This window comes from Sceloporus undulatus, chromosome 1, assembly GCF_019175285.1.
Source record: "Sceloporus undulatus isolate JIND9_A2432 ecotype Alabama chromosome 1, SceUnd_v1.1, whole genome shotgun sequence".
NCBI classification, from domain to species: Eukaryota; Metazoa; Chordata; class Lepidosauria; order Squamata; family Phrynosomatidae; genus Sceloporus; species Sceloporus undulatus.
In genome coordinates this window covers 317,633,274-317,649,211 of record NC_056522.1, presented here as the reverse complement: position 1 = coordinate 317,649,211, position 15,938 = coordinate 317,633,274, and the positions used below count along the sequence as shown (strand labels likewise).

At 41.0% G+C, this 15,938-nt stretch overlaps 2 protein-coding genes across 2 annotated transcripts in view; one reads left to right on the top strand and one right to left on the bottom strand.

The window, feature by feature from the left end:
* LOC121922238 (photoreceptor outer segment membrane glycoprotein 2) overlaps window positions 1-7,005 on the top strand; it is a 14,030-nt gene extending 7,025 nt beyond the window's left edge. The window contains exons 2-3 of the mRNA XM_042451433.1: window positions 3,113-3,359; window positions 5,802-7,005. Coding sequence (XP_042307367.1) covers window positions 3,113-3,359; window positions 5,802-6,065 — 511 coding nt within the window. The 3' untranslated portion in view covers window positions 6,066-7,005. The remainder of the gene's footprint in view (window positions 1-3,112; window positions 3,360-5,801) is intronic.
* Window positions 7,006-10,208: 3,203 nt separating this feature from the next.
* Window positions 10,209-15,938, bottom strand: part of UBR1 (ubiquitin protein ligase E3 component n-recognin 1) — an 83,329-nt gene continuing 77,599 nt past the window's right edge. The window contains exons 45-47 of the mRNA XM_042455389.1: window positions 14,604-14,774; window positions 13,734-13,835; window positions 10,209-13,428 (exon numbers count right to left, since the gene is read on the bottom strand). Of these exons, the coding sequence (XP_042311323.1) occupies window positions 13,287-13,428; window positions 13,734-13,835; window positions 14,604-14,774 (415 nt within the window). The 3' untranslated portion in view covers window positions 10,209-13,286. The remainder of the gene's footprint in view (window positions 13,429-13,733; window positions 13,836-14,603; window positions 14,775-15,938) is intronic.

Here is a 15,938-nt window from a genome sequence, read left to right as displayed (position 1 = left end):
TTTGGAGCCACGGGCCACATCGTCGGTGGCACTGGGCGGTTTGGAGCCACGGGCCACATCGTCGGTGGCACTGGGCGGTTTGGAGCCACGGGCCACATCGTCGGTGGTGGAAAGGGTCCCGGCCGGGACACACACCACGCTGGGGATGGCAACTCTCCCCGATCCCACGCTGGAGACACTTGTCCGAGAAGATGAAGCGGGGGGGAAGATAAAGCGGGGAGCGCCAAAGGCGGACAGAAGAGGACCGCGAACCTCCCTCCTGAACTATATTCAGGGCGATCGCTGAAGCGAGCCGGGACTCACGGTTCTTGCGAGCCTGAGAGGAGAGGGATCTGCAGAGCAGGCAAGCCTTGGGGTCGTGGTTCGAGCCAAGGCACAGCAAGCAGGAGGAATGCGGATCCTGGACGGGCACCCTGCCCTTGGAAATGTCTTGAAAAACGGAGGCATCCCCGAAGTCGCCAAAGCCGCGAAGGTCCGGAGTTACCAGGGGCGGGAGACCAAGAATAGTCAAAAACGAAAGTGATTCCAAGCAAGCAAAGCAAGCGAAAGTTCCTCTGAAGCAGCTAGCGCGGCGGAAAAAAGGAACTGGGGAAAGAGCGGGAAGGCAGGGGCCTTATAACGGGTGGGCGGAGTTACCGCCAAAAAGTTTCAATATGTTGCAGAGTTAACTCTGCCCAGTGATTCCAGTAGGTTCCGAGCAGCACTGCGCAGGCGCAGTGAAACCCATTTGTATGATTCGCAGAGACCACGAAGAAGAAATAACCCTATTCCTATAGATGACAATCATAACAATGTAAAAGTGTGACTGCAGCAGAAATTCACAGCAGCAGCTCCTATACATGGGAAACATCAGCCCTGGGAATAATCTTAAACCAGAATCACTGGCTGTAGTTGGCAGAATCTCTGCCTGTAGTAGTCGCTGGGACCTGCAGAATCCCTAACAGAATTCTTCGTTGTAAGCCAACCCAACAGCCTCACCTCTGACTGGTCACCGGCAAACCACTTGGGTGAAAAGTCTCAGCTAAAACTCAGCTCTTGGATTTAACATTGGATCACCTTTTCATCGTGTGCTGATTCTATGTTCAGTGTACCAAATGCACTGTTTGTAAAGAAACTATATGGTTCTTTAAGCTTCTATAAGGGATGGAAAGAATATTATTTACTCGGAATTGAGAAAAGGGGTCTCCCAACAGGAAATATTGGTCCAAAACACACTGCAGAAATAATCCAGTTTGAGACCGCTTTAACTGTCCTGGCTCAGCGCTAGGGCATCCCGGGAACTGTAGTTTGTTGTGGCACCAGAGCTCTCTGACAGAGAAGGCTAAATGTCTCACAAAACTACAGTTCCCAGAATTTCCTAGCATTGAGCCAGAGCAGTTAAAGTGGCCTCAAACTGATTATTTCTGCAGTGTGTTTTAGACCTATGTCAGGAAAAAACAGCAGAGAGATTGGTACAGTTTTCTCCCAGTATTCAAGCATCCCAAGGCCTGTTTCCCCCAAATAATTCTCAAAGGCTTGTTGGAATAAAAAGGGTTTTACTTGCTTGTGGAAAAATAGTCAGGAGGCTGACAGTCTCTAACTTCTTTGGGAAGGGAGTTCCAGAGAGAAGACCATCTCCTGTGTTCCCATCAGATAAACCTCTGAAGATGGTGGAAAAGTTTTGTCTGCAGTTTGTATATGCTAGATTTTGATAATATGGCTTTCCTTTCCAGTTATCTCTGTAGGTAAATTTTTTGGACACAGTAGAATACTACTAATGTTACCAATTGTAACATCTGGAGGGGGATGTTACTTAAAAATATGCTGTGCCCTAAACCCCAGAAACTGAACCAACTACTACTAATGCATCACAGGTTTGAACCAAGACAGCCTTATTTGAATTCCAATAGCTCTGTGACTATGGCCTGTTACATATGGGCTAAAAAGTATGCGTGGAGCGCGTACAAAATGGTGGCAGCCGTTCCACACGGCCGCCGCCATCGATACGTGACGACCGCGCTGCCTCCAAACAAGGTGGCACGGTTGTGACGTATTGGGGTCGCGGCAGGGCACCTAGGGCGCCCTTTCCGCGACCCCGGAAGGAGCTCCGTTTTGGAGCTCCTTCCTGGTTTGGTCCGCTGGGCGCAGGCTTCAGACGGCTGCGCCCAGTGGACCAAAGGAGAAAGGGGCCAAACGGCCCCTTTCTCCTTCTCCCCGCCGCCGCGGGGTGTCCTTGGGGCTTGAATCCCCAAGGACACCCCTTTCCAGGCTGCAGGGAAGGGGCCTTTTGCCGCTTCCCCGCAGCCCGGAAAGTGGTGGATCGGGGCCTCAGCGGCTGCTGCTCTGGCCACTGAGACTCCGATCCGGCGGGGAAAGGTGCGCCTACAGGCCGCCCTGTAACGCGCCTATATTTCTTTTAACGCACTAAGCATTCCTGAATCCATAAAGCAGCTACTGATTAAAATTTTAGGAAAATCATTAACCTAGATATTTTAAAATACAGTATATTTATTTAAAACTACTAATTCTGAGCACATTATTAAATTAGAGAAGACAATAATGCTGGGAAGGTAGAGGACAGTAGACAGAGAGGGAGACCACATGCCAGATGGTTGGACTCAATCAGGGGCTGCAGCTATTCATTCACTCAGATCCAGAAATGACATCACTCAATCCAACAGTTACCAGAAGTGGATGAGGATACGGGCCAGTATCCAGTGCAGTCACTCCACTCATTGAAACAGCAAGTGAAAAGGAGGAGCAATGTCCTTTCTGTCCTGCCTAAACCTCACACCTTAAATTCTTGCTCCAGAGTAGCTTTGTGGTGCCTGAAGCTGGAAGAGGCTGAAAATCCCACTGCTGCCTCAAGTGTCACATTTGTTTTAGGCTCAGTGTCTCAACAGATGGACTATGCATCTCTGCAGAAGAGGCTCTTTGGGCTATTGAACTAGGAAAAAAAGTCTGAGTTATTTAAGAAATGCCCGTACTCTTAGTAAAGAGTTTTCTACCTATGTAGTTAATGAGAAAACAGATTTTAATATTCCTTAATACACCCTAAAACATTGTAACTGTAAAATGCACTCTGCGCCATTAATCACTCTTATCAAAACCAATTTTCTACATTTCATTACAGCCGCCTGAAGAGTAACGTTGATGGGAAGTTCTTGGTGGATGGTGTCCCCTTCAGTTGCTGCAATCCAAACTCCCCAAGACCCTGTATCCAGTATCAGCTCACAAACAATACAGCTCACTACAACTATGACTTTCTGACAGAAGAACTTAATATTTGGATGAAAGGATGCAGGGAAGCCCTACTGGATTATTATACAGACATCATGAGATCCATTGGCATCACTGTACTCATCATCTGGTGCTTTGAGGTAAAATATTAAAGAGTAAAATTTTTCAGAGGTTCCTCATCCACAGCTATATGCTGTGTCAGAAGGAAGACCAGTCTTCACATGCAGATCATAAATGGTTAAGAATGTTTGCATTGCCCAAAATCTTAGTAGATCCTCAACTGATATTCTTGTTGAATGCACATAGCCTCCACAAGCCAATTTGCAATTATGCAAATTGCATACAAATATACAGCCTACTGAGGAGGTAGACTGAAGCTAGAAAAATTCATGCTGCCAACGTCTTTCAGTTAGTCTCAAAGGTGCTACAAGAGCTCTCTACATATTGATTCTACAGACTAACATGGCTATATCTTTGCAATAAGCATGATTGTAAACTTGAAAGAAAATAGCTGGATCCATATAGAATCCAAGTGGCTCCGGTGTATATAAACACAAACAAACAAACAAACATATCAACAGCACTTCTGACTGCCACCTTGGATCCACATCACTTCCATTTTTAACAACTGAAGAAGGTAGAAGCCAAAATGTTCTGTTAATTGATGTATAAAGTTCAATTTATTAATCACTCTAAGAAACACACGTGTACACAAAATGCATTGGAACCCTGATCCTAGAAATGTGTTTCTGTTTGTATGCCAGCTAGAATTGCTGCACTGCCCACATGCCTTTATTTTATTCAATGGTCTGAGCTTGGACTCCAGCTCCCAGAATTCCCCAGCTAGCTAACTGTGATGGCTGGGGATCAGGGACGTAGCCAAGGGGGGGGGGTTCTTGGGGTCCGGACCCCCCCTTCCATTAGAAAAATGAATGGTACGTGCTGCTGCGCCGCCGGGCCCAAGCCCCATTATAATGGTGGCACTTAGTCTGGACCCCTCCTTCCTAAAAACCTGGCTACGTCCCTGTGGGGATTCTGGGAGTTGTGACCCAAGGATCCAAATTCAATACTTAACATATGTATAAACTTTGCAGATACTGTCTCACACACAGCCACACACAAATAAGCAAATGCTCACAGATATATACATAGTCATGCTCTTTCATTTTTTCATTTGCATAGTCATTTACTCTCTTACACACATCATATAGAAACATTCATTCCCAATGTACACAAGTGCATATGCAGGTATATCAAAAAGAGATGAAGAGTGTAACTGTGTGTGTGTGTCACACACACACAGAGAGATAATTTGTGTGTGAGACTGTCTGTGAATGAATGCATCTGAGGCAAAAAGTCAGAAATATAGCATTACTGCATGTCTTTCAGAATTAGTGTGTGACAGAAAGTTACTCACACACCGAGAAAGATACTGAGGGTATATGAGAGAATATATTGAGGCTGCAGCAACAGCTTATCCTGGGAACATATCTTTTCACTATTGTCGGAGAGGGGGGAAATAAAATGAAATATTATCCTCTGCAAAAAGGAAAGCTAACGTTCTGAGGGCAGGTTACTCCTTTTCATCATCTTCTTTAATGTAGGGCAAATGACAAGCCTGTGATAAATGAAAGCCTCTTATACCCACTGCTGCCAACCAGTAACTGTGACCTTTAGAGTCTGGGGCATCCAAAAATACCTGCAAATTTATCCTTCACAATTCTTGTTGTGAAGCTACATCAAGATGGGGAAATTTCTGAGTAAATAATAAAGGCATGCTTCTTGTTTCCTGACCACGGGATAATTTATAGGTTTTTCAGTTGGCACAAGACTGAGATTACATTACTAAACTCTTTGAAACCAGCAACACCTTTCAGTGAGCAAATGCAACTACAATCAAAGGAAAAATCTGCTGTTTGGGTAGATCACAGTGGAAGCAGTTCAGAATTAGTATTTTGAGTTCCTTTCCCCAGTGATTAGATTCCCCAATAGTCAGCCATGGAATATAGCTTAAAAAGAGAGGGAGGAGCACACAAATTCTGGGGTTTATAGTTTAGTGAAGCCCAAGAGCTCTCTGGCTCAGAATTCTAAATGCCCTCCTTAAATTACAAATCCCAGGATTCTACAGAAGGTAGGCACTGCAGTTAAGAGTGGAATAATAGCACTATAACAGTGTAGTGTGATATTGTCCAAAGAGATTATTTAAGGAAAGAGTAGGAAGAAAGACATTGGAGGTGCTAAAGTGAAGGTCCTGGGAGTGGGACAGTTTGAATATTGGAAGATGAATCTACCTACCTGTATAAGGAGCATGCTCTACTTGAAAATCCTTGTCTAGGGTGTATTAGTTTGCTAAAATTTTCAGAGGGAGATTGATAAATGTTCCCTTAAGAGACAAACTAAAGCATTAATTCTAAATAACTGAAATGCCGCAATTAAATGAAGTGCAAAAAAGACCAAGCAAATCCAGTCTGAAGTGGTCACCACAGTATTCTTCATTCCCCATGGAGACAAAAAGTAATTTTAAAAATCATTCATTTGTTGATGAGTTGTAATAATCACAAAAATTCCCTTTTTTTTTCTAGCTGTCTGTGCTTACTGGGGTCCGTTACCTTCAAACAGCAATGAGGAACGTCCTTCTCTTGGGTGATCCACAGTGTGACTCAGATGGCTGGCTACTTGAGAACAGCTTTGTAGAAACTGCCAAATACAACATCAACATCATTAAAAATCTTGGGAAAGCTAACCAGATATCTTCAGTTTCAGGAATGAATGACCCTAACATGGATGTTCAAACTGTAAACTGTGGTCAAGAGACTGTTCCCACAAAATGCATTCCCACAGCTTAATTGGATGCAGCACAGGAGACTAATACAGTCTGACACTACAATCACGACTGTGCATTTTGCTGATTTTTTCTTTTCACATGTGAGTTTAAAATCATAATCCCGAGGGCAAAAATCAGTAAATTACTTCCTGGTAATATGAGGCAAACATGAAGACTTCTTGCACAAGGCAAAATTTCAATCTACTATCCATGTTTTCGGACTGTACTGTTACCTAGACTTACACTGCTCTGTTCTCATATACATGCATGAATTCACAGCATAAGTTGTTACTGTAAATTGATTTGATGATGTGAACACCACGAGAATGAATGAACTGCTACAAGAGTAAGATGGTATTATGAAACATTATCATTCAGTCTGATTGTATGTCAAGGATATTCACCCTTTTATGATGTAACCATATTTGCCTAGAGCAGAGCTCTATAAAATTATAAATTATGCTGTTATCCGCCCACCACCAAAAAGGTTCTTGTTATCATCATCTCTTGATTTGACAGAATTACCTCTACCACACAAACTGTTGTACAACTATTGATATTAACATAATATACAGTATTACCAATTCATGACAAGTTTCTCAGGAAAGGAAAACCTGTTCAGGTTATTAAATTTTTTAATACGAACAAAAAACTTCCTTATTAAGGTGCTAAAATAATTAGCAATCTATATTACAGTGCTTCAAAAGAATTATACCAACTAAAAAACTGATCCGTTGTTGACAGTAATAGGAAACTGGTGAATAGTTAATATTTAAAACGATATATTTCTGTCTATTGCAACTGTTCAGTGTCATAGTGAAAGACGAATGATCAGAGCATGGTAGTGAGAGACTACAAAAGGAAATACGACCTTACAAAATAGGACTGAAAATACACTGAATTACATATGCACTGTGGAAAACAACTAGCAGATAGTAACTTATCAGAGTATAAGGCTTTCATGGCCAGCATCCATAGTTTTTTGTGGATTTTTCAGGCTATGTGGCCATATTCTAGAAGAGTTTGTTTCTGACGATTCTCTTCAGACAATGCTGGCATGGAAGTTAGTGGGGTCACACAGTATATACATACCCTACTCTCCGAGGTTGCCAGCTACAGATGCTGGGGAAACGTCAGAAACAAACTCTTCTAGAACATGGCCACATGGCCCAAAAAACCCACAAGAAACTATGTCAGAGTATAATTTGGTCTTAAGTAATAAATAAAGTAGTGGGGCGGGGGGAAATGCAAGACTGTATAATATTTCAACAATCACTATTTGGACTAAAGGAGAGAGAGAAACATCACTCCACAATTCTCATTTTGTTCTGTTTCTATATACTGATACAATCATTTGTAGAATAAATTATAAGAGCATGTGAAAACACTGAAGTGACATTGTTTTCCTACTTTTCCTATTTACTCTGTTGTTTCAAACCCATTCACCCCACATTTACAAACTGTGAAAAGGGTTGTAGCCGCAGGTTAATCCATTTTTGGACAAGGTTTTGGGCTGGAGAGTTGAGTAAAACATTGCAAATACATTACTCCAACTAATTCTGGAAGAAGAAATGTCATAAGAATAGCTGCCTTGAATAATATTTATGAAAAGTTAGTTGCCACTTCAAAATTACGTGCTTCTGAGGTCAATGAAACCACCTTTTATGGTGAATAAATGTTGGATTCCATCCAGCACTGCACATTGGGCCTTCAGCTCACACAACAGGATGGTTCTTCATCTCCTCAGCCATGAAGCCCAACCCTCTAGGGCAAATCTGATGGTGGTGGGGTGGTTGCAGGTGGGAAAATAGTCCACCCCCAAAGTCTTGAAGGGATAACCAGCCCATTGTTTTGGTAGAGAAATCAAACAAATTACGATCTACAAGGTGCAGAGCATGTGGACTTAGGGTTGCCACATTTTAGGCTTGGCTCCAGTATTCACAGGCCATCTTGAGGTGGTAGACAAGAGTGCAAATTCTCAAATTATTGGTGGGCTCTGCTCCATGTGCAAATCTCCAGCTCAGCTAGGAGAGCAGCAGCTTCCCACAATTTGCAAGGATTAATTTGTTACTGCAACGTGCAAAGATTCTCTGTGAGTCGATGGCCTGTTACAGACAGCCAAAATAAAGCTGCTTTGAGTCACAGTGGAGGTATGGTGTTTCAATGATGCATGCGTCCTAAGAGTCCAGAAGTCGCACCAAAGCCACACTCCAGTCCTTAGGGCTGACTTCTGGTACTCTTAGGACGCATGCAGCATTGAAAACACATACCATCCACTTTGACTCAAGCAGCTTTATTTTGGCTGTCTGTAACAGGCCATGATTCCTCCTTCATTCCCAGTTGTTACAGCAGAGATCACTCTCTGCTCTGAATCCATTTTCTGGCTAGAAGCAATGTAAACAAGCAAGAAGGAACTATCCCCTCATTTTACCTTGATCTGAGAACAGCTCCTTTACTTGTCTGAATTTCCAAATAAATATATTCTCTGTGTGCATGAATGACAAGTTGTAAGCAACTGTGGTCCGTACTTAACAATGAATGCTAAATGACACCACCAGGAACCATCCCTAAGTTTCAGTGTTTGGCCCAGGAACTTCAGGTCCTGGGATGATCTTGAGTTGTCAACCATAGGTGGGTTGAGTATATAGTAAGGCAGGCATGTCCTGTAACTAAAATTCTTGGCAGGAAAAATGTCTAACTCCTAAAAGTCTTGAAGTGGCTTATAAGAAAACGCCTGAAAGAATAATCACTCAAATGTGAATTTTTGTGTATCTTCAAATAGGAGTTGAAGTACCAAAGATACAATTCCATTTTTGTAAGTAAATGCAGAAGCAGGGAGGTGCTCTACAGTTTGGAGCAAATTTCTACTTTTTTGTCTATTAGCTACTACAGCCTTGAAAGGTTGCTTGGAATCGTACAAATAAGATTTACCTAACTAGACCTGCATCTGACACATCAAGTCATTTTATTTAAGAGTACAGATTCAGAATCAGTGAAGACTTCATTGTACTGTCACATCATCCTAGATAAGCATTCTCACTTCATAATTTTAAATAGACATTATTGTGTCATTAGCATTTTAATTCAAAATCAACCACTAGCCCTTCATTTTCCAAACTTCAGATCCTGGAGAGATGTTTAACAGGGTGTCATAAAAAGCCTATCGCAAGATTCTGTTCCCAGGAAAGCAAGCACAAGTAGCTTCACAACCTTGTTCTAATTCTTATTAATTTGAGAAGACACAGATGGCAAGTCTGCAAGCTGCAACATCTGCTCAGCTACAGAAATAAATACGATTTTCTGGAGACCACTGATCCTATTTATGATGTGTAAGCCAATCAGAATTAGCAACAACAAAAAACTTTTTCTCTCACTTCCCTTATGTGGAAACCTTTATATTCAGATACACTATGATTCTTTACAATAAGGGAGAAATATTTCCTGCTTTTAGTCGGGGGGGGGGGGGGGGGGGGGACATTCAGGTTGCCTTCTGCTATTGAAACTCCTGAAGAATTGATATAGTATCCATTGGTCAGTTCATCTTGTTGTGTGTTTGCTGTCCTTGGATGGCTTCAGCATGTGAACTCTCTCCTTAAAAATACTGTGGTCTTTCTAGTGTCTATTCCAGGGGTAGGCAACCTTTTTTGAGCCGGGGGCCGGGTTGCTGTTCCTCAGACAACTGGGGGGGCAGAACTCAAAATGGCACCTGGAGCGGCGCGGAAGCTGCAGCGGGGCGGCAATTGGTGGCAGGACCGGGCTGGGGCCGGTCCCAAGGCCTCGCCGGGCAGGATCTGGCCCGCAGGCCGTAGGTTGCCAACCCCTGGTCTATTCTATTGTAGTAACTTCATAGCTTCTTCAGAATTGTAACAGCAAGCTATTACATTTTTCTATATGTACAGTCAGTTAAAGATGGCAGAGATTATTTTTTAGGCACACAGATGTTGTTCCCCATAAATGTCCCACATCCCTGCTTGTCTTGTGGCATAGGCATTGAAAAGAAAGGAGGGGAGTCCAAAAAATGAACTTCAGTACTGTGTCAAAAGGTTATTCACATGAATCATAACACTGGTTAGTAATTTACAAGAACTCTCCTCACTTGCTTTTCTGGTTGTCATCCTATTGGGCTGGAAGTGTGAAATTTCCTTTGAAATAAAAGCTCACAACATATGAGAAGGTACTTTATTTCCTTTTTAAATATACATAAAGGTATTTTAAAAGGACAAGAACATTATACAAGGCTCAAATTTACATTTTTGCAATTAAAGGATAACAATATATGCATGTATGTAAATAAAATTCCATTAATCTTCCTGACAATGCTAATCAGTGGCATTAGCACTGTGTGTTCACTAAATGCAGATTATACTCGCAGTGAACCAAACGGCACAGAAATGAAACATTATAATTAACCCTTATCTTGTGCTTGAACATTGAGCTTATTTGCCATAAAAGTCCAAACACAGAAGCACAGAAGCTGTTTGTACTACAGTCTTGAACAGATTCCCCTTTGTCCTACAATGAACATAGTCCGAGCAGGAAACTGAATGTTGGGTACAAGCACCCAATCCTCATAGGCTTCCTTATGTAGACCCTGAGCTGGTAGGGAACTGGACACAAATATTGTGCATAATTCCCTGGCCTGATGACACAGCTGGGCCTTGATGCTCATAACCAGAAACTGGAATCATGTTCCCTGGCTGTTCAGCAAGGGGGCTAGATTCACCTCCACTCCCCTAATCTACCCCCCCCCATTGGATCAGCTCACACTGCTGTGTTTGTACACAGTATAAAGACAGTAAATAGCATATAAAACAGTATTTCAGAGTAATTATACTGAGTACAACCCAGCCGACATTTTAAAAGTCCAAGTGATTTCAGTGTAAGAGAACTAACAATGTGCTTAACTCTAACTGAAACCAGTGGGATTCTAAAGTGCTAGCCAAATCGTGTTCTTGAGGTCTACTGCATTATATGATTGTTTGAGGACTCCATAGTGAAAGCTGTCCTCGTCTTTTACTTCAACAGACACCTTGTTTCCTGTTTTTTCACTCTCCAGTACCATAGCAAGATGATATATTAAAAAGCTCACTATTTATTTATTTATTGGTCTGGGAGAATATAAGTAATTGTTTCATTTTCAGGCAAGGGGAACCACAAAGATCAAAAAGGGCAGGATGTCCAAAGCTGTGTAGCAACAACCTGCATTAAAACAGAATTACCACTGGGGCAAGATATGTATAAGTACAGGACCGCTGTAAACCCAATGTAAGGTAGCATGAAGAAATTGATGTCTAATCCAAAGGTGTCACAAGTATATGAATTTGGCTAAGACAAGCAAACTGAAACATGAGCATTGGCTAATCTTTGCTTAACATGCAGTATTTCTGGATCACTTTGTGCACGTGTTTCCAAAACAACTGGATTTTGTATCTCGTTTAAATTTCTTTTTGGAAGTAGCTGGAATCATGGTTTTTGGGGAGTTACCATTGGGAGGGGGGGAAGCATTCATAGCAATGTTTTGAAGACAGACAGGCACAGAAGACCATTTATATTGCACAGGGAGAAGAAAGTGGATAAATAAGCAAAGGTTTTAAATGGAATTATCTAAATATCAAAACAGAAGTAACATTCTATTGCATTCTATCCCTATACACAGTGAAAATACCTGCTCAGTACACTGATGTAGACGATTATAGTAAATGTGAAATCATGTTTTTCCTTTACCAATTGGTTTAAAAATTTAAAAACAAACATTTATTTTCTCTTACACAAAACCTTATCTTCTGTTTTACAATCTGAAACATCTGTAAGTGATTCCAAAAAGAAAAGAGGAAGGCTAAAACACAAATAAGAAATGCAATGTCAAGATGGCTTAACATTTAAGACAAAAAAAGGGGTGATTCCTCCTAGGACTCCCCCCCCCTCCTCTTGTTCACAAGCTCCTTCTGACAAAATTATGGTTACAATCATTACAAAGGGAAAAATGACAAAAATACTGCAGTGCTACCTTTTATAAATGGGGGCAGCCTACAAACTGCCGCAACATATTGAAAACAACATGTTTGTGTAGTCAGCATGAACACCAGACGACAACATGCACTCACTGACATTTCCACAGAAGCAAAGCATAAGATTTAACAAAAAGCCCTTCACACATAAATTTAACTCCCACTTTTATTTAGCTGTTAATGTCTGCTAGCCTCTCATCAGTGATTCTCAACCTTTGGTCCTCTAGATTTTTGAAACTTCAAATCCCAGAATTCCTGAACAATGAGCATACTGACTGGGACTTCTGGGAACTGAAGAACAAAACAGGCCCAAAGGCTGATATTGGATGCTGGAAAGTGAATGCACATTTAAATGGCTTTATTATAGACTGCGGCCTATGCTGACCCATGGAAAGAAAGGTATGAGCTGCTGAAGATAATACCAGCCTCCCATGGCAGTGCATAGACAAATTCCTGGGTTTTGCTTATTGGGATTTAAAAAGTATGAATTGAGATAGTGAGGAACATGGTGATCATCTGACTATGCCAAAAGCAGAGCATTTAATTTTTGATGTATCAAAGCCAAGTGTAGGGTTACATGCTGATTTAAGTAGTGATCTGGCACTCACTCTTTCCTTCTCAAAGTATTCTTAGTAAATTCCAAAAGACTCTGCAGAGCACTCCTTACGTGCCCCTGCTTTGTTCTCAGACGGTTAGTATGGATGCCTGGCAATAATGCTGTCCTGAAGTCACAGACTGTGGCTGCTTCACTAGAGGAAGAAACAGAGATAGAGTACAATATGGAGGGATTAAATAAGCCTATTTAAATATTGCTGTTATTTCCAGATGCACAGAAAACATTTAAAGGGCCACATATCCATTCTGAATTATTGTTGACATACATGGAGGGTAATATTACCTATTATTTTATTTTGATTATGACTGAATCTATATATGATAGAAGGCAGTTTGGAACATCTGTATATGTTATACAAACAGCAGATTCAGGTAGAAAAAGCAAAGTCACCAAGAAGTTCACCAACAATCCTACTTGTGTCCAATCCAGCCATTTATGGTTTTAATTGCTCAGTAATCATATTTGGGAGGTTGTGTATAAGTGTGTTTCTCTAGACATGTTTAAGCCAACAAAACTGCTAAGTTATAATACATGGATATGGGCTGTTCATTGTAAAGGAAGGATTATTATTAATCTTTGTCTGGGCTTATTGGGAGACTTGATGATAGTAGTTTGATACTCAGAGCAGATGCCAATTGAATCCAAAGAAGATCTGATTTGTTTCCTGGCTTCGAGCAATCTCTTCTATGATGCAGTGTTGCTGCCATAACAAGTGGAGTTTCCGGTACCTTTCATGACATAAATGCAGAGGATTGCCTCGCCTTTAAAGATTTAAAAAACAAAACAGACAAATAAGTTAGGGTTGTTTTTTAAAAACAATAAGGACTTTTTAATACTCTGACTTTAGATATATGCAACAAACTATTTATCAAGGGTTAATAGTCACTCTTAATTCATTAAGAATTGGTAGGCAGTAATTAATCAGTAAGGCCAGTCATTAATCTGATCACAGGACTCTGCTAACAATACAACCTCTGCTGTAAAGCAACCAAAAAAATTAATGGCAAAACTTAAAAAACAACAGCATGGTGTTTCTTAGGTGACGAAAAGCAGAATTTCCACTTACACCAGATTTGGATCTGTTTCTCCATATTCATCTAGATATGGTGCAGGATAGAAAGAACCTCTGGTTTTGCCCCCTATGAGGACAACTTTGCAGTCTCTGATTCTGAAGGAGAAAACAGGAATGTTAAAGAGGAAGCACCAAATAAGGTGACATTCCCACCAATGCCTCCCTAACAGAGGACTATCTTCATCCAGTTTTGGGAGACTGCCCCCTTCCCCACCATTCATATCCCTATACCACAGCTCACCTCATTTAGTAGGGTTCCCTCAATTTTGTCAGTGGTTATTTAAGGAGTTGCTGGAAGGGAGGAAATAACATTCTATCTATCTCCTTCTATGGGTTTTCTTTGGGTCCACATAATTGCAGTTCAGGATTTAGACAGGCAATATTGATTACTATTTTCAGCATCATTTGGGTGTGGATTTTGAAAGGTGGGGAGAAAAATCAAACTGTTCTACCACTCCCTCACCTCACAAACACTTGGCTATTGTGCTGCTGTCACAAATACTGGAGCTACAGTGAGTACAGCACTTGAGAGAACTTCTTCACTTAATGGCCAGCTCAGTATTTGACTCTAGGCTATAAGATGACACATTGAAAAGAAACATATAAGACCTGGCCTGTCCAGTTACCATGTCATCATTTTATTATTAAGAGTAGGGTAATTTGTTTCTGCTCATAAAAATGTCCTCCAGATATCATAAGTTCCAATCATTTAAGTTGTATCACAAGAAATGGACAAACCAAAATGAATGTTGTATCTCTCTGAATCCACCTTACATTCCAGTTGTTGTTTGGCACATCATCCCCTCCTCCCTCCCTATTACTTTTTTCCCATTGGCGGGCTCTACATTCCAGCTTGCCACCTACTTGAGAAAAATACACACTCCAGCACCACAGTGGATGGCATGTGACGTGCAGGCTCCCAGCTCTTCCCCATTCACTACTTCCTGACAGCACGTGTTTTGTGAGCAAAGCAGAGCCCCACAGAACAAACACAAGGCAGGGTGCTTGGTTTCATCATCAGAGGATCGAGGGCATCTGAAAAGGGAAAGTTAACTAGAGATGGAGGTCTGGGATCAACACAACATCTTAGAAGCACAGTGTAGGAAGCTTACTGTTATCCAAGAGGCAATTTAATCATTTACTCAAGACTATTTTAGAACCCAGAAGGTACAAAAACCAACCATTTTTCACAGAATGGGTATGTCTACTTTCCAAATATGAACCAGAAGGTACACAGAAAAGCTAGCTAAATAAATTATCAAACTAGTGTTACATTAACAATAAAAGGCAATCCACGAACTGGTTGAAAATGATAAAAAATACAATTAAACAATGAGAATAGTAGCGATGCAATTTAAACAATGTGAGAAGTAAAACTTACAAGGCACTTGGCAAATTCTCCTAATAAAATAATAGTAGCATCATCATACAAACTGATGTACTATTAACTGATGTGTGCCATTATTCTACATTGGCTACTTAGTAATTTATGCAAAACAAATAACATCTCCTGGCCCAATCACCACAGTTCACCTTAATCACCAACAGCCGCTTTTGGTCTGTTCAGCTGCTAATCAAGGCACAAAGAAAATGTTGTTTCCAGCCCCTTCTAGTACCCCACTTGGCAGCTGAATAGATCTCCTTTGCCCAATGTGGCTACTGGTTGTTAAGGTGGGCAGGGAGGCACAGACTTGGTCTTACAGTAAGACACTCTACAATCTCACTGAATACAGAGCATTTACAGATCCATAACTCTTCACTACGAATCTGTAAATGCAGAATGCCAGCCGTGATCTGTTGCTACTACAGTGGTAATTATTTCTTACTGTCCAACACTTTACTGGGCAACTAAAGTATTAATTAATATGATGTGATTATATCTAAGTATTAATAATAATAATAATAATGATAATAATGATAATAATAATGATAGTAAAAATAATCTCCTATAGAATAACTTCTCCTTTGCAATTCACCCACAAGTTTTTTTCTTTTCTTTTTCATTATGCTTGTATTGGCATGTTTTATACTTTCTGCCGTTTAATCCTATTTTATGGCTTGGACATAAGCTTTTACGATTGGGGGGAGGGCTGGGTTTTTGGGATCTGTCTTTTTAAAATTGTAATTTTAATTGTATGTTGTGTCATTTTACTGTTGGGATCCGCTTTGATTACCTGTGAAAAAGCAGAATATACATAA